This window comes from Saxophila tyrrhenica (assembly GCF_035928015.1).
Source record: "Saxophila tyrrhenica strain CCFEE 5935 chromosome Unknown scaffold_2, whole genome shotgun sequence".
Lineage (NCBI taxonomy): Eukaryota > Fungi > Ascomycota > Dothideomycetes > Mycosphaerellales > Extremaceae > Saxophila > Saxophila tyrrhenica.
Genome location: NW_027041734.1, coordinates 1,828,721 through 1,850,180, shown reverse-complemented (window position 1 = coordinate 1,850,180; position 21,460 = coordinate 1,828,721). Strand labels below are relative to the sequence as shown.

The 21,460-nt window shown below is 57.0% G+C and overlaps 6 protein-coding genes across 6 annotated transcripts; 3 read left to right on the top strand and 3 right to left on the bottom strand.

Annotated features, from left to right (window-relative positions):
* Nucleotides 1-113: 113 nt before the first annotated feature.
* Nucleotides 114-2,038, bottom strand: MRH4 (RNA helicase; the record flags this gene model as incomplete). The annotated part of the gene is made up of 2 exons (XM_064799108.1): nucleotides 114-192; nucleotides 219-2,038. The coding sequence occupies 2 exons, from the start codon at nucleotides 2,036-2,038 to the stop codon at nucleotides 114-116; spliced, it is 1,899 nt and encodes a 632-aa protein (XP_064663435.1).
* A 460-nt stretch (nucleotides 2,039-2,498) lies between these two features.
* BUD4 (Bud site selection protein bud4) lies at nucleotides 2,499-7,496 on the top strand (the record flags this gene model as incomplete). The annotated part of the gene is made up of 2 exons (XM_064799107.1): nucleotides 2,499-6,716; nucleotides 6,774-7,496. The coding sequence occupies 2 exons, from the start codon at nucleotides 2,499-2,501 to the stop codon at nucleotides 7,494-7,496; spliced, it is 4,941 nt and encodes a 1,646-aa protein (XP_064663434.1).
* Nucleotides 7,497-7,919: 423 nt separating this feature from the next.
* Nucleotides 7,920-8,852, top strand: LTR77_001847 (uncharacterized protein; the record flags this gene model as incomplete). Its single annotated transcript, XM_064799106.1, has 2 exons — nucleotides 7,920-7,958; nucleotides 8,013-8,852. The coding sequence occupies 2 exons, from the start codon at nucleotides 7,920-7,922 to the stop codon at nucleotides 8,850-8,852; spliced, it is 879 nt and encodes a 292-aa protein (XP_064663433.1).
* A 303-nt stretch (nucleotides 8,853-9,155) lies between these two features.
* LTR77_001846 (uncharacterized protein) lies at nucleotides 9,156-16,487 on the bottom strand (the record flags this gene model as incomplete). The annotated part of the gene is made up of 3 exons (XM_064799105.1): nucleotides 9,156-12,946; nucleotides 13,000-13,291; nucleotides 13,344-16,487. The coding sequence occupies 3 exons, from the start codon at nucleotides 16,485-16,487 to the stop codon at nucleotides 9,156-9,158; spliced, it is 7,227 nt and encodes a 2,408-aa protein (XP_064663432.1).
* Nucleotides 16,488-17,233: 746 nt separating this feature from the next.
* On the top strand, nucleotides 17,234-18,154 carry POP3 (RNase P and RNase MRP subunit; the record flags this gene model as incomplete). The annotated part of the gene is made up of 2 exons (XM_064799104.1): nucleotides 17,234-17,301; nucleotides 17,461-18,154. 2 exons carry the CDS (start codon nucleotides 17,234-17,236, stop codon nucleotides 18,152-18,154), a joined length of 762 nt encoding a protein of 253 aa, XP_064663431.1.
* A 126-nt stretch (nucleotides 18,155-18,280) lies between these two features.
* PIK1 (Phosphatidylinositol 4-kinase pik1alpha (PI4-kinase)(PtdIns-4-kinase)) lies at nucleotides 18,281-21,407 on the bottom strand (the record flags this gene model as incomplete). The annotated part of the gene is made up of 4 exons (XM_064799103.1): nucleotides 18,281-18,323; nucleotides 18,379-21,032; nucleotides 21,086-21,272; nucleotides 21,328-21,407. 4 exons carry the CDS (start codon nucleotides 21,405-21,407, stop codon nucleotides 18,281-18,283), a joined length of 2,964 nt encoding a protein of 987 aa, XP_064663430.1.
* Nucleotides 21,408-21,460: the final 53 nt, after the last annotated feature.

The following is a 21,460-nucleotide window of genomic DNA, read 5'->3' as shown; positions in this document are numbered from 1 at the left end:
ACATACCATACACCCATCCCCCACCCCATCACCACACCAAACCAGACCAAACCTACTAAATCAGAGCCCCCCCCTTAAACATACTCTCCCGCACCTCCCGCACAACATCCCGCCTATCCCCCTTCCCCACCAACACCACCCCCCTTCCTCTCCTCCCTAGCCTCCCGACTCTGCCCAAGCGGTGGATGAAATCTATAGTTGAGTGGGGGACGTCGTACAGGATAACGTGCTTTACTGGGAGGGTGTCGATGCCGCGGGAGGACAGGTCGGTTGTTACTAGGACTTGCGTCCCAGGTAATGGGGGACGGGGGCCAGGGGAAAGGGGTTTAGCGGGTTGCTGGGGAGGTGTGGGCGGGTTGATGGAGCTGAGGAATGGGGCGTTGGGGGTGTAGGTCCCCGAACCCGCGCCGGAAGCGGATGCTGGCGCTGCGATGGCGGAAGCGGGAGCAGGGAGTTGCGGCATATTGGTGAAGGAAGCCAGCACGTTGTCGGATCTCCGCTCATTGCTATCCCGCGACAACGCCAGGGCGTTCACGCCTTTGGAACGCAAGTACTGCGCCAACTCGACGCTCTTCTCGCGCTCGTTGACGAAGACGACGATTTTCTTCTCTCGCGCTTGCGGTTCCCCTTCACCACCATCTTCAGGAGCGCCCGCGCCCTCTTTGCCGATATCCCAGATCACCTGCGCACAGGCGAGGTTCCTGTTCCCTTGGAACGGCACTTTGTCGATGTCCACCACACTAAGCTGGACTCTCCGCGGAATCGCGTGCAGGTTGGGCGTGACGAGGCGTTTGATGGCGGGGAAGCGACGCTCGAGGTATTTATCCAGACTTCGCGGGATGGTGGCAGAGCAGAGGATGAGTTGGTTCAAGCTCGGGCTCGCGCGGTCGATGATGCCGCTCGTGGTGGGCGCGAAGCTACGATCGAGCAGACTGTCGGCTTCGTCGATGACGAGGTGGGTGACGCGGGAGAGGACGTTGGGGTCGGACTCGGTGATGCTGTGGAGGAGGTGGGGGGTTGTGACGACGACGTCGATGCCGGACGTGGTGAAGAGGCGGGAGCGGATCATTTTGCCGGTGTAGGCGCTGCTGAGCAGAGCGGCGCGGAATTTGACGGTGTGGGAGAGGGATTTCACGAGGGCGCCGACTTGCTCGACGAGCTCGGAGGTGGGGACGAGGATGATGGCGCGGGGGCGGGCGGTGTCTTCGTCGGGCTCGGTGGAGGAGGGAGGGGCGATGTCGAAGAGCTTGCCGGCTCGGGTGGGCATGGAGGTCATGGCGAGGCGGGCTTTGCGGTCTTGGGGGCCGGAGCCGGCGAGTTCGGCGCGTTTGAGGGCGTCGATGACGGGGAGGAGGTAGGCTAATGTTTTGCCGGAGCCGGTCTCTGCGGCTAGTAGGAACTGCTCCATTTGCTTCTCCTGATCTGTCCTTCCAAGCCGTCTTCTCCTCGGCTTGTTCTCTTCCATCCCAAGCAGCGCAGGGATAGCCAGCCGTTGTACCGGCGTGGGATGTACGTCCGTCACCCTTCCCAACGCCTGCGTAGGGATGGACTCTTTGACTACCGGCAGCAACTCGAACTCGCCGAAAGAATCGCGCTCCATGATGGCATTCTTGATCCGGCCTCGTTTCTCGTAGGAGACATTCGCGAGACTGCGCTGCATCTTGAGCGCGTGCATGGGGTCCTTTGACTTTCTGTCATCTTTTCGTCGTGATGAGGATGTCGCGGGCTGCGTTCGAGATGTTCTCCTTCGCTCTGTTCGCGATGCCTGGCTTCGACTGGGGGCCTGTAGAGTTCGCGGGACCTCTGTGACGTTCATTCCACCAAAGGGGCTATTGCGGCTCTTTGGCTTGGACGTTGCTCTTCCACCATCTGCTACAGGAGGCGGGCCTCTCTTGACGGTCGATGAGAGGATCATGCGCGACGGTTTGCGCTTTTGCAGCGTCGCCGCTGAGCGTGAAGGTTGCCATGATGGGTAGAAGGTCCTGGCGAGTGCTCGCGCTTCGCAGAAGGGACACAGCGATGAGGAGAGGCGGAGCATTACATTGATGTACTATCACATGTTCATCGTCTTGATTCTTGAGGAAGTTGTCATGCGGCAGACCTTCCCCTTTGGACGAGACTACTTTAGTGCCAAAGCTTAGCTCGGCCGTTGTGGGCTGCGTTGTTTGTTTACTCGGGCTTCTCCGCAAAAGCAGGCTCGACCTCGAACCAAGTCGCAACACTTTGACCTTTCCTCCACCACCTTCGTTCTGCGAACACACAGCATGCGATAGTCACCATCCTCACCGCAGTCACTCGTCTTGACTCTTACTATCCAGCGCATGTCCGGGCGCGGCCGCATTCCTCGCGCCGCCCTCGCCTTCACTTCCTAGACAGCCGACGAGCATTCCACACGGGCATTGTCTTCACACTCGGGTTATTCTTGGCCAGGCCATGGACTCTGTATGCGCCTGAATCAACCACAATCTATTGACCGAGAACATCTCGTGCTTACCAAGATGGTGCGCCAGGTCCAACCGCTCCGCATCTCCAAGAACCCTCCTTCCTCCAACTCGAACAACATGTCTTCCGCTCCTTCTCGGCCGTTGGCTGAGATCAGCAGCACCGAGCGAAGGAGGAACAGTCCCAGCTACAACCAGGCGACAAAGGTAAGTGCGAGAGGAACCGGCAGTGAAGGCAAGAACTACACTGACATCCAGCAGAAGATGATCGTCTCGCACGACTCCTCGCCATACACCGAAAACTCCCCCCCACCTTCGTTTCTCAACAAGCCATCTCCTCGAGACTTCTGGTCCGGACGCGATTCCGCCATGTCGCACTCTCGCTTGGACAGCGAGAACACTCCCGAACGCTCACCCTCGCCTTCTCCACACAGGCGGCCCAGCGTTGAGAGGCTCAAGCAGGCCAATCGCGTGCGCAACAGCAACATCTTTGCGCTGGAGTCGAAAGATGCCTACGACCCAAACAGCTTGCCCATTGTAGAGAGGCCGAGCGCAAATCGTCCACTCAGCCAGTCCTTCGTCACCAACAGCTTCACGCGGATGGACTCGCTGAGGAAGGAGAACAATCCTTTCCGCTCGCCAGAGAAGCCAACACACAAGCGCTCGGAATCGCAGACCACCCTCCCATATCTCAGCCCCACGAAGGCTGCAGCGGGCGTGCCATTGCCTGTGTCGCCAGACAAGCAGAGCTCGCCATCGCCCACAAAGTCCGCTCTGGCACGAACAAGCCAGTTCGGTCTGCAGAGCTCTTTCGACCCAGAGAGCGGCGCATGGTCGGACGACGAGCGCGTTCCAACACCTCGAGCCCTGCACCGTCACGCAAAGAGTGTCACTTTCCACGAAGAGCCACCAGTCATCAACGAATACGAGCAGCAGACGCCAGAGCCCTCAGTATCAGTCGCATCTGACCGCGAAGGCAGCTGGGACTCTGATGACTTTTATGATGAGGATATCAGCTTCGATCGCGGTAGTTCCGCTGAGCCCATGCGAGACGACAGCTTCGATGCGGACCTCGAGAATGCTGACAAGACACCTGTTGTGCTTCCAGAGGACTGGTCTAGGATGTCACCCGACGAAGCGCGCAATAACCTTGCCAGCGACGAAGACGACGTATTTGATGCTGAAGAGCATACCCAGCGGGCCTTGCTGCAGCAACATGGCGATCGCATCGTGTCCGACGCCAGCGACAATCGTCCCCTGCCTCCGCTGCCTGGGTTTATGTCGCGAGACCGTCGTGACTCCAACGGCTTATCTGATGCAGCTGAGCGAGCAGCACACTCTCCACGCAATTTGCCATCGCCGCCAAAGCGTGCCTCTTGCAGCAAGGAGGACATCCTGAAGATGACAGCAAACTCCACACTCTCGATTCAAGACCGCCTGCAGCTGATGGGCGACGCCAACGACAGCAGGCCAAGCTCGAAGTCATCTCATGGCGCCGTGGAGGAACAGCATGAGGAGCTTACCATCACCAACCTCGACACGGGCGAAAGGCTCGAGATGCAGGTCACAGAGACTGAGGTCGGAGACGACTCAATGCTGGCAGATTTCGCTCCACCGCGGATCTCGCGCGAGTCTATCTTAGCAAAGGTCCGTGGCACAAAGTATGATTACGATGACGAAGACGACGATGAGGTCGACCAGTCTGAATACCAGCTTGGCCACGATGGCCGTCCCTCGATCGCGGAGCTGGCGCGCATGGATCCTGATCAGCCTGTGCCGTCCCGCGAGGACAGCAGGGAGACCAGCGACATCTACGACCTCCGTGCTGCAACTGCGTACGTGGATCAGCAGGAAGATGTCTACGTGAAGCCGGAGCCAGCGGATGACGAAGCCATCGACATGGACGCCATTCCAGAGGCCCCGGTCGAACCAGCGCCACACTCGCCTTCATGCATAGAGGACTACGACCGCCAGAGCTCGGTGCTGCGACATGACATGCCACGTGATGACAGCGAAGAGGCTGACGATGACACCGCAAGCCGCTATTCTTCGGTCGAACCAGACGCTGAGAGCACCATGATTCACGCGCAGCCAGCGCAATTCGAAGCGCACGACGATGGCAAAGAGACCTTGGACGAAGCCATGGAGCTGTTGACGGTCAAGGACTACAGCGAGCCCAGTAAGCCTCAGCAACCACAAGCGAAGCAAGGAGGTTTCCTTGGTCTGCCATCTTACTCGAGCGCGGACGATGACTATGATTTCGGGATGAAAGACTGGATCACTCCATCGCCGCCCGCAGACAACTCCGCTCCTAAGGAAGTGGAGATGGCTAAGACGTGCGATGTCACTGCGAACGTGCCCAACCTACAACCATCTGCCGAGTTTAGCACGCCACCTCTCGAAGCTCCATCTGCCGAGGACACCACACCAGCTCTCGAAGCTCCGCCCACAGAGCGCGAAGTGTCGCCGCCTGGCACACCAGAGTCTGTCATTCATACGCAAGATGCAGAGAGAGACATCAGCCCGGTTGGGGAGCTACCCAGCTTCCACGATGAAGACAGGAAGCGAGACAGCGACCCGGGTGTGCCTGAGCGTGTTGCTTCTATCAAGACTGGCGGCAAGCTCAAGACCCGCAAGAGTGCTTCAAGAGCAGACATGGAGGCTATGGCTGAGCAGCGTCGGCTCGTCAGTGGCGAGATCCACAGCAAGCCTGTGCCGACCATACCTGCGCACTTCCAGATGGATGAGAATGCAGACACAAAACTCGGTGCAAGCGAAGGCCGGCCAACATCCTCTGCAAGTGCTGCTTCGCCTGAGGCCAAGACTGCAGATGTCGACGAGCGTGAGAGGCAGAAACAGCGCCAGCGCCGCAAGAGTAGGAAATCTGGAGGTAGAATGGACCTGGATCTTGGATTGGATACTTCCACTTTCAGCCTCCATGCGGACGAGGGTGATGATGGGTTGGGCTTGGAGAAGGAGTTTGCGCGGGTTATCGAGGGGTCTAAGGTAGGTGGACCATACGGCCACTACACCGCTGGCACTAACGGGTCAACGCGACCACAGAAGGGCTATCTCATGCGCCAGAACACCAAGCTCGTGGTTGCCACCAACCGCAACTTCTCTGGGGAGAGCGACGAGACGGTGAAGTCTGGGAGCAAGGCAGAGCCGCCCATGTCTCCTTCGGCTGATGCTGGTGCGTTTGAGCGTCCGACGTCCGCGAAGGGCAGCAAGTCGCCACGGAAGCCGAGCGCGGAGCAGTTCATGAAGACCGAGCCATGGAATGGCAAGCAGAGGAGGAAGAGCTTGCGGAACGCCAGTGCGCTTAAGGATGCGCCGTTCACGCGCGAAGCTGCTCCACCCATGCCAGGGCAGGAAAGTGTAGCGCTTGGTGTCGTTGATGAAGACTACGCTGCTGGCTCTGCCAACTTGGACGATGATGTGGGTGAGGGTGTTGAGCGTGGCCGGCTGTTCGTCAAGGTTGTGGGTGTCAAAGATCTCGACCTACCCATGCCGCGCAACGACCGCGTGGACTTCCAGCTCACACTCGACAACGGCCTGCACTGCGTCACCACCACCAGCCTGGAGCTCGGCAAGAGCGCGCCCATCGGACAAGAGTTCGAGCTCGTTGTGCTGGACGATTTGGAGTTCCAACTCACCCTTACCACCCAGCTTCCGCCACCGCCGGCAAAGCACTCCCCGACCACGGCTCCTTCGTCCCCGACAAAGAGCCTCAAATCCTCAAAAGCCGGCGGTGCTTTCTCTCGCTTCCTCTCATCACCCAAGAAGCGCGCAGAAAAGGAGCGTCTCGAGCGCGAAGCCGCAGCCGCCGAAGAGCGCCGTGCTCAGGAAGACGCCGCACGTCGCCGTCTCGTCCGTACACCCGGGACCTGGGACTTGCTCCACAGCCTCGTGGACTCTTCTTCAGGCTCTTTCGCCCGTGCGTATGTCAATCTCAAGTCACACGAGCAGCTTTGTTTCGGACGGCAACTCACGGTCGATATTCCGTGCTACAACGAGTGGGCGCTCGAAGAAGACCCGCAGGTCGTGAACAGTGTGCGCAGCAAGCGTGGCGCGCATGCCGGCCCGGTCAGGAGGCCGCCGTATGTGGTTGGACTGTTGGAGCTGCAGTTGCTGTATGTGCCGAAGCCTCGCGGGGCAGGGGATGAGGACATGCCCAAGAGCATGTCGAGTGCTGTACGGGAGATGAACAAGGCGAAGGAGGTGAAGGAGGTGGTGCATGAAGGGTTCCTGAGTCAGCAGGGCGGTGATTGCGCGGTATGTTCCTCTCCCTTCTCCTCAACCGTAGCACTTGACTGACAATGTGTATCACAGCACTGGCGCCGCCGCTTCTTCCGCCTCTCCGGCCCCCGCCTGACCGCCTACCACGAACACACGAACCAAAAGCGCGCCGTCATCAACCTGACCAAAGCCTCCCGCCTCGTCGACGACAAACGCACCCTCGTCGCCAACCCCTCACCCTCCAAATCGGCCGGCAAAGGCCGCCGCAAGAGCGCCTTCGCCGAGGAAGACGAGGGCTACGCCTACGTCGAGGAAGGTTTCCGCGTGCGCTTCGCGAACGGCGAGACGATTGATTTTTATGCTGATAATAAGGGGTTGAAGGAGCAGTGGATGGATGTGCTAGGCCAGGTGGTGGGGAAGGCAGAGGTCGCGGGGAAGAAGATGGGGTGGACGGATTTGGTGCTTGCGAAGGAGCGGGCGGGGGTTGTCGGTGGCGAGGCTTCGCAGATGAAGGGTGCTGGGGTGGGAGGGACGGATGTTAAGGACTTCTCGCCCCCGACCTCCACCTCCACCACCAGCGCAATTCCTCCGCAGTGGCGTGCAGGGCCCGAGAGGATGAACTCGTACGCCCGTAAGCCTGTCCCCGGCGGGAGTGGAGCGAAGAGCGCGCCCACTAGTCCGATGAAGGGACAGAATCAGCGACCTACGACTGCGGATGGGGTGTTGGATGTGCCGGCTGCGCGGCCGAGGACGCCGCCGATGAAGGCGAGGAGTGGGCATCGGAGTCGGGATGCTGTTAGGAGTATGATCTTTTAGGGGAGAAGTGATCGGGGGAGGGTTAGTGAGCGGTGGTGGTGAGGTTTCGTAGAGCTTTCGTTGGGATGTTTTGTACATTCGTCAAAGGGGTTGGGATGGGGTGGGCTGTTCGTTTGGAGGCGCGAGCGGAGGCGTAGTGTAATGAGTGCATGCATGGTTATGGTTATGGGAGGGAGCGACTATCATACATACTACTTCCGAAAAGTTCATATCAACTGCTGTGCCGTTTTAGCATTATTGTATTGTGGTATGTGGTAGAAACAACGCATTTGTTTGTAGGGTACAGCCGTCATTGAAGTTGGGATGAAGTCAACGACATGTTTTTGAAGCCAAAGTCGACCTCGGGGTTTAACAACACCCTATAATATTCATGTACCATCAACAGCATCTCGACTTCGATCGAATCAACAAGATCATAACGAAATGCCACCAAACCCAAAAACAATAGTAGTCACCGGCGCCGTACGCCCCCCAATCCCCCCTCCCTGCTCTTCCACCCATTAACGCCACCACCAGAACAGAGGCATCGGCCTCGCCATCTGCCGCCTCCTCCTCTCGAAATCGACCCAACGCAACCAACCCCTCCGTCTCTGGGCCACTTCACGGGCAGGAAAAACCTTAGACCTGGACCCCGGCTCCCAGCACGAAATCCACTACCCCCAACTCGACATCTCCAGCTCCTCGTCCATCGCCTCTCTCGCCTCGCAGATCCGGGAGGAGATTCCGAATGGACGACTGGATGTTCTGATTAACAACGCGGGCGTGAATCTGGATAACGAGTATGGTCCTGAGAATGCCCGGAGGACGCTTGAGGTGAATTGCTGGGGGACCTTGGAGATGTGTCGGACGTTCTTGCCTTTGCTGAAAGGGAAGGGATTGAGTGGCGAGGGGGGAAAAGGAGAAAAGAGCAGAATCGTCACTCTCAGCTCCGTCGCCTCCTCCTTGAACGCCTACTCCCCGGACCTACAAACCCGCTTTCGCTCTGCTTCGACCTCACTTACCTTGGACGACCTCTCCACCCTCTCCTCCCAATACCTGCACGCCGTCTCCACCCACAGCGAAGAAACCTCCGGCTTCGGCCCCCCCGGCCGCAGCTACTCCTTCTCCAAAGCGCTAGTCAACGCCTTCACCCTCATCCTCGCGCGCGAGAACCCGGATGTACTGATCAACTGCTGTTGTCCCGGGTGGGTGGCGACGGAGATGGGGAAGTTGATCGGGAAGCCGCCGAAGCGGGAGGAGGATGGGGCGAAGATCCCCGTGCGGTTGGCGGTGGGGGATATTTGGGGGGTGACGGGGGGGTATTGGGCGAATGGGAGTGTGAGGAGTAAGGAGGAAGGAGAGTTGAGGGAGTGGTGAGGGAGTGTGGGGGGTTGGGGAGTGTTTGTTTGACTTGTACGATATTTGTATTGTATGAAGAGGAAGGGTGTCTGATCATCTGCTGTCATTCTGAGCCTGCTGAGACCGCAAGGCTGGTGGGGGTATCTATGCTCTATGCCGTAATCTTCATGAATGCCCATCTCATCAATTTCCTTCGTTCCCAGCTCATGATCCTCATAATTCATACTTCTCCAGACCAATGATCCATGTGTGCTCAAGCCAGTACTCCATCCGCTAGCAATTCGTTCCCATGCCAACTCGTCTGCCCCGTTCAAACATCCCTCATTCTCCAAAAAACCCCTCACTCGCACCCTCGCTCGACCACTCCTCCTCATCGCCCTCCAGCTCCGTGTCCCCCAGCTCCTCCTCCTCCGCGAAACTCCTCCTCACCCCCACCGACCTCGTCGGCAGCGTCGTCTCCTCCGCCTCCCACTGCTCCAGATCCGTCAACAACATCTCCACCTTAGCGAGTGCGGCCTTCGACTCCCCGAACTCCACCTGCATCTCCGTGCTCAGACCTGCTTTCGCCGCGACCTTGCTCGAGCTGACGTTAGCGTCCGGATCATCCTCCGTAGCCGATAGCAGCAGCGCCTGAACTTCGGTCTGCAGGCGGGAGAGGTAGTCTTTGGCGCTGTCCATGGCGGAGATCATCGCTTCCATCGGCTCGCGCTGGTAGTTGTGATACATCATCGTCCGCAGAGTCTCAGTGCACTGTTTCACCAGAGAGCGGGTGGTGCGCATGCGAGCGGCATCGAGCGCGGAGTTGCTTGACAGCGAGTCCGGACTGAAGAGGTGCCCTTGCAGCCATTCGAGGGTCAGTTGGCGGAAGTCGGCATTCTGCGAATGCAAAAATGAGTTATGTAAGATCCAGATGGGCACGTTGTCGATGACCGACACTGGCGCCATGTCGTACACATGGCTGAAGAAGTAGAGCGTACGCCGCTCACTGTTCTCCCAGAGAGGGAGATTGTGGGCGAGTGTCTGCATAAGCTGCTTGCAGAACCGATCATCCGTGCTCTGGCAGTAAAAGTAACTCGACCAGAGCAGTGGTGTGAGCTTGGTGTTTTCGATATTGACACCTGCTATTATGCCCAGCTCGACGAGATGTTGGACATCCTGGTGAGTCGTGGCGTCTGCCAACAAGCCGATCAGCTTGCCAGGTGCCCAGTCCTGCCAGCGACCCTTAGTCGAGCAGGTCCTGCACATGGCACCATGCAGAAGCCATTGCTGCCCGTGTTTCTCCCTGAAGACGTGGGTTTTCTTGATGAGCTCCATCTCCCGGGGAGCGAGAGACCAGCCCCTTGATGTCTGCAAGCGCTCATCTCGAGCAAAGGTCTTCACCTCGCTCATTGACAGATCCACGTAAGGGCAGCCGAGCAACTCGTAAAGGAAGGCGAAGAGGGGTGCGTAGTCGTAGTTGTTGTTACTCTTCATCCACTGCAAGACGGACGGGTGAGCCTCCCGACTCTTTGCATCCCAGCGAGTGAAGACGGCCTCGAACGTCCAGACTAGATAGTCTTTCTCCAGAATCTGATGCGTCTCGTACGGGCCTTGCCTGGCGAGGTTGGCCGCGAAGGCGAGGTACTCAGCCCAGTAATCGCCATGCGCGTCGTCGAGCTCGTCGTCGAGCATGCTGCCGTGCATCTCGACGATGTCGTCTACAGCCGATTCGTACTCGCTGAAGTTGTGCTCACGGATGCATTCCAGGCATGTCTGAACCATGTTGTACACAGCAGTGCGCACCGCCGAGTGTTTGGCATGCAAAACAATCTTGAAGGCGAGACGTTCGTAACGAAAGATCCGCAAGATGTGCACAGCTACGGCTGGCCTGGCTTCCAAGATTGCTGTCAGACCCGAGTCGAGAGAGGCGAGCTTGCTTTTGGCCTCAGGGTCGCACACCAAAACCCGGAGTGCGTACTGCGCGACGGTGTCGCCCATCAAGGCTATGATCCCGTCTTCCGCAGTGTTCGTGGTTGATAATGTCTCTGCGGAGACATCGCTGTCTGACGACCCAAGCTGCGGTCCAACGACGGACGGGAATTGTTCCAGCAGCATGACGAGAAGCGCAGCAAACCCTTCGTTGAACAGAGCGGCAATGTTGATACGCCAGAGGTTGCAGTCTTCGAGTCTAGCCAATAGCGCAGCCGGCACGCTGACTTTAGGCAAGACGTCGCCTTGCAGTGATGGTACCACCAGATTGAAGTCCCTCGCTTGCATCGCGTAACTGTTGCGTTGGTAGACCAAGACGTAGCCATTATCAGTCAGCTCCGTACCGTTGGAGCCTTGCACTCCGCCAAAGCATCTCTTTTGGACCTCCTGGACGGCACCCGGAATTTGGATAGATCTAGTGTCCTCCACAAGCACCCATGCACCGTGATGGTTGAGAGGCAAGCCTGCCACGCGGATGTATGACCAGTAGTGCCCGAAGCTGAGCGTGCCTTGGTGGACGATGACGCCGACCAGCTCAAACATGTCAGGCTGCTGCGGCGACTGAGGGTCTTCCAAGTAGCCACGCTTGTATGTTGACATGTCGATCTCTGCGGGGAACTCGAATCGATCGTTGACCTTGTTCTCGCCTTCCATGAGGTTGTCGAACGCGAATCGTTTGAGACAGAGTGTGAGTGTGTCCGGTACTTCCTCGAGGCACGTGCGTTTCATCGCGTTCACCAGACGACCTTCACCCTCCTCGCAGGTCATGCATTTGTACTTGTTCGCCCCCGCCAAAGGCTCGCCCTGAACAAACTCCTCGAGGCTCTCGAAGAGATTGGTCTTCTCCTTGACAGTGATTGACAACTCCGTGAACGGCTCCTCGCGAGACGAGACATGGCCGCAATCGCCTTGGATCTGCGTGATTGACTTGCCAGTGAAGAATCCCTTCAATGCGGCCTTCTGCTCTCCGGTCGGCATGTTGTCTTCCAGCCTGCTCAGCATTGTCGTGTAGAAGGTATGGACATCTTCTTGCACGCCAATTTGCACACCCAAGACGTTAGCAAGCTGCGTTGTGTCCGCACACGGCTCGATGCCATCCTGCATGGAAGCAAAGAGTGTCTGAAGAACGCTCAGAACTTCCTGCTTCCTGATGTCGTGTATCGGCTGATCCAAGATGAACTTGCGGAACTGCAAGTTGGCGAACAACTGCTGCAGCAGCGAGTTCATATAACACGTCATGCCCAAGTTCGAGAGTCCAGCGCTGCAGATGGAGGGCCGCAGCCAGTTCTGAACACCCGGGAAGCTTTGTTTCGCTTGTTCGCGAGACATCTGGATTGCCGAGCGCACGGTGCCCAGAAGACGCCAGTAGTCTGTCTTCGAGCCAAACGTCGCACGCACGAGGTCGTACACAAGTGCTCTGCTGCCCTCGTGTATCAGCGGATACGGATGAGATGGTCCGATGGATGAAGGAAATAGCAGGTTTTGCAGAAGTTGCGAAGGCAGATCATCCAGGTCGAGTGGTATCTTCCTTTTCTTAAGCGCGACCGTTGTGGCTTTCAGCAGCTGCAGAAGTCCAGCAGCCCCTTGATCCTGGAGGAGAAGCATGGGTGTCTCCGAGTGGTGGTACGACCAGAGCTTTGACAGCAGCATGTCAACCAGAGAGCGCACATCCTCCTCGTTGCTCATCATCTTATGGTCGGCCTCCAGGACCCTCACCAGAAGATTGAAATATGGTGCTGCTACCGTTTTCTTCTCGAGCGCTGCGGGCAGGACGGGAAAAAGCGTTCGCCAGAAGAAATGCGGCATGTCTCGGGAGGTGTAAGGATGCTGGCATATTGTCTCGATCTGCCCCGATATCGCCTTGGAGAAGTCGCAAAATTCGTCGAGCAAGAGCTGCTGATGAATGCTAATCATCTCTTTCTCTCCGGAGCTGACAGCCTGAAAAAGCGCCTCATCTGCCTCCAGGGCGTCGAGCAGGGTCTTGTAGAGTGTGGTTGCGAGAACAGTGCGGACTCGGTCCTCACCCGAAGGCGATGAGAGATGGAGTGGTAATGCCTGTGCTTCTGAGAGCAGGACCTTTGTCCGGGAGACAAACGCCTCTGGGTTGCGAAAATATTGGTGAGCCTGGTCGCGAGAAGGTCGTTCTGTCTCTGGGTTAGACGCACGCCATGACACGGGAAGACTGATCACGACTTACCTCGCAGGAAAAGTCCCAATAAAGACACAATATCGATCTGGAGCATCGGGTGCGTCGAACGAGTGTCGTCCATCATCAGTTCTGTCAGCATTTGCACGGCGCGAAGGCTGAAGTCTTGGTCGGCCACGGCAAGCCGAGCATGATAGTGCAGCTGCTTCTGGAGCACGAAGAGAGAGTATCTTGTCCTGTACGGTTTGTCTGCAGGGAAGAGGGTAACAAGGCTCACGGAACCCGACGTGACCTTCTCGCGAGCCTCCGAGGTCAACCGTACTTCTTGCAATACGGGAAGAGCCTATATGATAGTTAGCAACGACGTCGCATTGGATAAAACGCGGTAGGCCTACCTTCTGCGCCAGGGGGTCCGGTCCGGTCAAGAATGCCTCGACAGAGCTATATTGTGCAAGGATTTCCTGCTCGACCGGACCTGCGGGCGTCACGCACTTGTCAATATCGTCCCCAGTTGCGAACACTGGACGGATCATGAGCACACCTAAATGATGAACGCCAAGCTCAGCCAGTGTCTTGTCGTTCTCGTGCGTGATCTCTAGACCGCCTGCGATGATTCGGTGTTGACCAGCGGAGGTGACCTGAGGTAGGCTGCTGAGCAGAGTCGGTACTTTCGTGGACTGTCTCGCCATGGCGCGGTACCTGAGGGGTTGGATCTCGGGTCCGTAGATCTGGACATCAAGGATCATGCCGTCAGCAGGGCCCTTCGCTTCATCCACCACCAATAGCTCATGGTCAGCATCGAGCTCTGGTAGTATTTTGTTCACTTTGCTCGCGCGTAGGAGAAAGAACAGTAGTGTCATGCCGTTGAGGAACTGGAGGCCATCTTCAGCATTGTCCGATTCCTGTACGTTCCTAAAGCTCTGGCCCAACTTGTCCAGTAGAGCCATGGCAAACTCTGCGTGGCAGCGTAAGATCGATGCTGTAGGTACCTGGGCTTTGCTGGGGAAGTCAAAAAGCATATCCAAGATGACATCGATCCCCAGCTTCTTGACCTGGGCCTGAGAGGAAGAGACCGCGAAGCGCTCAATTGCATGCCAGAGAGGAAGCCGCAGCATCTTCGTGTAGTCGGCCTGCACTTCGGCAGACGAGCACTGCGACCTCACTTGCATGCTGACCATCTGAACGAGCTCAGCACTGGCAAGCTCCGCCGGAAGCGAAGGCACATGGTCCTGCATGAAGCCTTGCCAAAGTCGAGTAGCAGGAGTGTCCGCCGCGGTGACAGACGCCATGCGGTGAAGCTTTTCCCATGCAGCATTGCGCACCGCAGGCATAATATCAGCACTCCCAAACACGTCCGTGTAGAGTCGTTCGCAGGTAGCTGCGTCGACTTTCGCCTCGGTCGCTTGCATCATGCGCAAGATGGTATCAAGCCGTATGGTCACCGCGTGGATGTCGACGTCAGCATCGCCATGGCCATTTTGCGCCCTGGCAGAGTGGCAAAGCTCGTCGACAGCAGCGCAGATGGGAAGCAGGTCGAGCATGAGATTGATCTCTGCCGGAGGAACGCCAGATCCGATGAAGTACGAGAAGACTTCGAATGCCGTGGTTGCATGCTGGCTCATCTGCAGGACTTCGGGAACGCAGTACTTGTATATCTCTGCTCGCTGTTCGAACGTACAGCGTGAATTGGCAAAGCGGCCGATTGCTGCCATCGCACAATGCCGGATACGACTGATGAGAGCGGAAGGTGAGTCGGTGTCCGCATGTTTCAAGAGCTCGATGCCAGCGAACGCCACTTTCAACCTGTTCGGCTCGTCTTTTGCGTCGATAGTTCTCCGTTCCATGAGTGTGACCAGCTCGGGTAGAAAGTCGACCGCCTGTGTGCCGACTTCGGTAACTGGTGTAGTAGCGTACTTCTCCAGTATGTAAAAGAGATGGTCGAGGTCAAGATGAAGCATGACTAGTCTCAGCACTCCGACCGCCGCTTTCGCAAAGTCCGCCTCGACGCTCGTAGTGCATGCCCGCCAGATGATGTCCGTCTCAACGCGCGTGTGCGTGTTGGTGGCCGCGAGAAACACTATTACGTCGCGGCCTTGGTTGATGAGGCCCGCATGCGACTCCGGCCCGAAGATGTACGCAGTCATCTCGTTCTCTCGTAAGAACCTCACGACGTATTGTACGATGGGATGCTCGAATCCGTCTTCCATTTTGCCACAGTCTGTGTGGAGACCAATGAGCCGGTCCTTGAGCGCTATTGCGCCTGCAGTTCGCACGTCCATGATGTCGCTGCGGATAAACGCCGTTGCGCCCTGGAGAAACCACGACATGCCGAGCAGATTTGCAGAGACCTTGTCGTCTCGGCCTGATATGCGCCACAACGACGTAGCGGTGGACTCATTGCCGGTAGCTTGTGGGAACAACGCATCAGTCGAGCTCTTGAGGAAGCGCTCGTACAAATTCTCCGCAGAAGAACCCTTGGAGGACTGCGCATGGCTGTTGATGAGACATTCTCCCCAAGTAAGGGTCTTGACGTGGAACAGTTCTGGAAGGGCACGTGGATGCTTGCCACACACGGCTGGCTTGATGGACTGATAGAGGACGTCCAGTACTGCCTCAACTTCAACTTTGGGGAATTGATCTCCCGGACGCAAGTCGACACAGATGAAGAAGGTAGCGAGTGCGCTGTCCAAAAATGCCCATGAGTCTTTCAGCTGACGTGCCGAACCACTGATATCTTGGATGAGTGAGGTTGTGGCTTGGAATACCCGGTCATCTGTGAGGTTCATGACCCCCTGGCGAAAGGCGTCCTTCAGTTTGGTTGCGTGCTTGACACTGCAGAACGCTGTCACAGCTGCGCCACGGGTATCGAGTGCGCGCTCGGCCACGAGGAGGAAAATCAGCGAGTCCAGCGTTTGAGGTCTGCTAGATCCGTGAGCGGAGTCGCGTCTCGATAATGTAGTCTTCACCGCAGCCGGCAGCAGTGGGATGGTCCGCCGACACAACGTTTGCACGCTGATAACAAAGTTTGTGAACGCGGTCTGCATGTCGCCATGGCCGAGGTCGACCGAAGAGTCGAAGAGATCGCCAACCGCCAGTAGCTCGTAAGAGACACGTGCCAAGGTGTTGAAGAACTCCGCTTCGTCCTCGAGGTAGTGCTGGTTCCATGTCTGTGATTCTGTTGTTGTCTCGGCGATGTGTCTGGCGAATGCGTCTGCAAACCACGAGAAAAGCGCAGGGTCAAGGTAATGGTTTTTCGCCAGTCGATCCAGGATGAATCGAAGCTGTTCCACAGGCGAGAATTTGCTGAAATGTTGGAAGGCTTCCTGGTACGATGCTGTGAGGCCAGGGTCGTCTTCGATTCGGATGGCGTTCTCCATGTTGGACCCAAAGTCCTCCGGGCCGCCGACTTCTTCGATGATCACGGAGCCTTCGGGAGATGCGCCAGGGTCTTCGCTCAACCTCTGTCGCTTTCGAGCCAGATCTGGGTTATCGTCTGCGGCGTGGTCGCGCGGCGAAGACGTTGTGTTTGCGGGAGCCATGACCAGATAGCAACGCGGTGACGCCTACCAAGTCGCGGGTGAGACTAGCATCGTGTGTTGCTGTAGGAAGTTGCGAAGTGGCTAGTATGAGTGCAACGTGAGAAGGTGTCACCCCCAAGCTGTCCTAGTGAAGTGTAAGGCTGTGGCTGCCTGCTTGTGTCGCCAGTGGTACAATGCACCTTTCTTCTTAAGCGGAGACACCCTGTGAACGCCAGACGCCCAGAAGTAATAACTGTGAAGATGGGGAAGATTGCAAGTTCACTGCATGTGCGTCCAGTGAGGTTGTAAACGCGTCGTTGGGTGATCTGCGTCGTGAAGCTTGGACGGCGAAAGCTTGCGAGGTCGCGAAAGAGGTTTCGCTTGCGGGCGGCCCGGAACGTCATCAAAGCTTGGCGATATGACTACACGTCAGGCGACGTAGTAGATTGGGGGGCAGTCTCCGCAGTCTAGACCATAAAGAAAGCATACTCAGAAGCCTCTAGGTAGGAGGTTGTTTAGCGGAGAAGACGGGAAGGAGAGAAACGGATAGTATAGCTCCTCGAGACAGCAGGGACAGTACGGCTCTCCGAGACAGCAGGAACAGCATCGCCTAACGGGAGTCTTCATAGCAGGCGATAGGGTCACGGAGAAGCCAGAACATAGCCGACTGCCACTTCTTCTACCACATCACCTGACGTGTAATAGCTCGTTAACACGACTTTACATTCCCCTATTATGGAAGCTTGGCAGACCTTCCAGAGACCATGATGGCGGAGGCGAAGAAGGCTCATAAGCCGATATATCGAACGGCGTCTCCATACAGTCGGCCGCAAGTGTATGACCACCATCCGCTTCGATCAAGCACCTATAGCTGAAGAGAGTATCAGGCCCAAGCTAAGTCAACCACATCATGACATTGTTGTCGATCTGCTAGTCCAGTGAGCAATATCTCTCCTTTTTCGTAAGGTAGCCTTGCTCATCTACGATTCAACAGCCTCTCATCACCCATCGGAGCATCCACCGCTACTCTGAAGAAGTCTAAGGGCAAAAAATCTCGCAAGTGGAAGCGCAGACCGAGTCAGCCCGCCGAAGGCCAGTCGAAAGAGCCCGGCCCATCGGTACAGGAAGGTTCGACCGCGCATTCCTCTGGGACTCTGCCAGATGCACCACGACACCCTCCGTCAGCAGCGGAAGCTCCCGATACCACGAGCCCTGACGCAACAAAGCAAGAAGCTTCCGTGACGGACAGCTCAGATATCCGCAAACACCTCCTCCTCGGCTTTAACGAAGTGACCCACCACCTCGAAGAACTCTCCGCCCACTCCAAACGACAGCAAGACACCACCCTCCGCCACGTCGCCGCCGTCTTCCTCTTCCGGCCCCTAGACGACCTGATCTACGCCCACCTCCCAACGCTCTGCTACACGGCTTCCCTCGCCCATCCGGATCAGCCAGCAACGCGGCTCGTTGTCCTAGACCCTAGCAGGGAAAGCAAGGTCAGCACAGCGCTGGGGAAGCCGGCGCGAGTCAGCGTGGTCGGCGTTCTCGGTGGCGTGGAGGATAGAGAAATGCCAGCGCGAGATGAGCTCATGGCGTACGTGAGGAAAAGTGTCGAGCTCGTCGACGTACCGTGGTTGCGGGAAGCGAGGGCAGGGAAGTGGTTGGGTACGAAGATTGTGTCACAGTGACATCTCTTTTGATGGTGGTAACATACTCTAGCCGATTCATCGACCGACGTTCGACAGAGCGCAGCGTCACGCAAATGCGAATGTCCTTGTTACGCCAATTCCGCCACATGCACCTTCCATATGGGCTCAATATATACCCTGCGTTCGGTATTGGAAGGTATCGTAAAGCCTGCATCATAGAATCAGCAACCATCACCACTGCCGCTCAATAGTAACGAACATACCTCGTATAATAAGACCCCAAACTCTTCGTGACCAGATCCTCCACCCACTCCCTCGCTTCCTCCTTACTCTTCTCCAACACGAACCTCGCCCGTAACGCCGACACCACACTCGGCAACCCATAAGCATAACAAGCCATCTTGCTTTCCCTCCCCATCAGCTCCACCAGCGTGACGATCCGCTCCGCCTCCCTCCTCAACGCTTGAAAAGCGTCCTTCAGCAACTCCTTGAACCTGATAAAAGCCTCGCCTTCCACGCCGCCAAGCACTTCGACATACTCGAAAGTTAACTTGAAGGGTGCGGCTTCGAAGCCCATGTTCCCGGGAGAATTGGACAGCATGAAGCCGAAGTCGATGTGGATCATGTGCCCGTCGGAGTCGATGAGGATGTTGCCGTTGTGGCGGTCTTTGAGCTGCAGTATGTAGCTGATGATGCTGTAGGCCGCGAGACTTTTGACGAAGCAGTCGATGGCTCGGAGATAGGAGGGAGAGTCCGGGGCGCCGAAGGTCTTGGAGAAGTGGTCTTGGAGGGTGGCGATGCGCTTCTTCGGGTTGCTGCCGGCGGTGATTGAGGCTAGCGTTAGTGATCGTTTGAGCGAGTGTAGGGACACGGCGCTTGTGATCGTCTCGATCAGTCCAGAAGATTCACCAGTCACAAGAATGCGCATGGTCTTGACCCAGACATCGATGTTGTGTTCGGACCATATCTTGGAACAGACACCGATCAGCTGGCAGGCGAACGCCTCTTGTCTCAGATCGTCGCCAGTCTTGACAATCACTGAGATCAGATCCCAATTCTTGGCCCATCCGTACGGTGAGGATCTTCGTATGCGCTCCTTCTTCTGCTCCCAAGCTTCGCCGAAGGTGGCCGCTGAAGGATCGTCCCGATCACCCTTCCGTTGGATACCACCGGTCTTGAAGTCGTTCTCCATGCGGTCAGCACCTCTGCCAGTGTTGATCTTGGGATCCGTAGGCTGATCTCCATCATCACCTTCAAGATCGGAGGGCTCAATATGGGACGCTTCTTCAGTCGCTCGATTCATGATTGTGTCGAAGTTCGGCCCTTGGATGCCGTCATCAGTCAAGAAGCTCTGCTCTTCGAGGGACTGCATGCTGGCGATGATCTTGGCTTTGATAGCAGCCACTTCCGTCTTGGGCCGCTTGGCCGCGCTTAGCTCCAGCTGCGCCAGCATCTGCGAAGCAGTCCGCATGTGATCAGCCAAGGCCGAGACTTCAGCTTGGTTGGGGTTCGCTGTTGGGGTGTATGGTGATGGCCGCTGACCAGGACTGCTGGATCTACTTATAGGCCCTCCTGAGTTGCGCGGTGTCTCCAGGCTCACTGTCGACATCGTGTTAAAGCCATTTGACAGGCGCGGAGGATCTTTCGGCCCGTTGTAGACCGGCCTTTTGAGTGGGCTATCAGGAGCTTTCTGTCGTTGGCCGTCAAGATCCTGTAGAAGCGCAGCGCTGGAGAGGTCGCCACTAGCAGGCTCGAGTACGCTGTCGTTCTTCAGTGTCTTCTCAGCAGACAGAGTAGATGATTCTCTCGCAGCGTCTGAGGTATCGAACAAACGCCGCTTTGATCGGCCTTTGTCCGCCAAGATAGTAGCAAGTAATTGCTCATTCTGCTCGCTGTCCGGGTCGAAGTCGAAGTCCTCTCTGAGTACTTCTAGCATCAGTAGATACGGTACTTTCTCTGCGCTGTTCAGACTGGTCGCTTCAGCCGGGTTCAATCGTACAATGCGGTGATGTCTGCTTCGGCTTGCGATGCCATCCACCAGCGTAGGTGGGCAAATGGTAGGTATGTCCACTTCTGCAGGCAAATCCTGTGCGATCAATGCCAGCTCAGCCCTCAGTGCACTCAGCCGAGCCTGCTTCGGAACGCCAACCAATCTTGACGAGATGCCTTCAAGAGCTGTCAAGAACTGCGTCTCGCTCCGGAAGTAATTCTGTCGTAGCATCGGCACTTTTTCAGCCGCAGACACCGTCGTACGCGCAGGCTTGGGAGCTTGAGAATGCCTCCTTGCCATCTCACTTGGTCGTCGCGGAACTCCTGGTGAGACGGGTACGCCGGCCGCGACACTTTGCTTTCGATCATCTGGCAAAGATGAAGAGCTGCTGTATCCCGAGTGGTTAGTCATGACTGCAAGCGACTGTCGGTGAGCATGGCGCCTGGGCGCGTCTGTCCGAGGGATATTGGGCTGAGTGCGTGGGGTAGGGGCGCCGTTCGTGTTCACCGCCGCCGGCCGCTTCGTTCTTCTCGGCACGCCTTCGCGTGTATTGCTCGAGCCAGATACTTCTCTCCTCGCTGTGGTCGTGCTTCCCGTAACCGTACGACTTCGGCCAAGCTTCTGTGGCTGTGACTGTGGTATTGACTCTGATACAACATCCTCCAATGGCCTTGGCCTCCGCGACTGAGCGACGGCAAGTGGTGCCACATGCTGTGCCAGCAAAGGCACCCCTACGCTTGCGAGCACCAGACTGGAGAGGACTGTCACCGGCAGCACATTTTCCTGTATCCGCTCCCTCCGCAGGGGCTCCGCACCTCCGAACACTATCCGCTGTACCTTATTGTAGACCCTCCGACAAGTCTGGAATGCGTTCGAGGCAGGTTGGGACGAGAGGTCGTGTAGGTAGGTCTGGAATAGCCAGAAAGTCTGCAGAACATCCGTCAGCTCTTCTAATCCATTCTCCCTAGGCTTTGTCCTACCAATAGCGCCCCATTGACCGACTCTTCACACAAGTCTATGATAAACTCCTCCAACGCCATGGAGTCATTGTCGATGGAGATGAGGAGGTGGCATAGCTGCGGCAGGAAGAACTCGATCTCCTCATAGCTGAACTGCCGCAGCTTCGAGCACAACACAAAGTGTATTCCGACATGCTCGGCGTAGCGACTGTTGTCCGCATTAGTCAGGCCCTCGGGGACTTTGGGAGAATGCTGGCGCTCACGCAAGGTATGCGACTGTCAAGGACGGGTCTTTGTTGAAGTGCTCGGAGTCCAAGAAGCGCTCGAGTAGATTCCAGCTCATGGAGGCTGCTTCACATACGTCGTACCTGAGCACGAGGTATATGTCATCTTCCA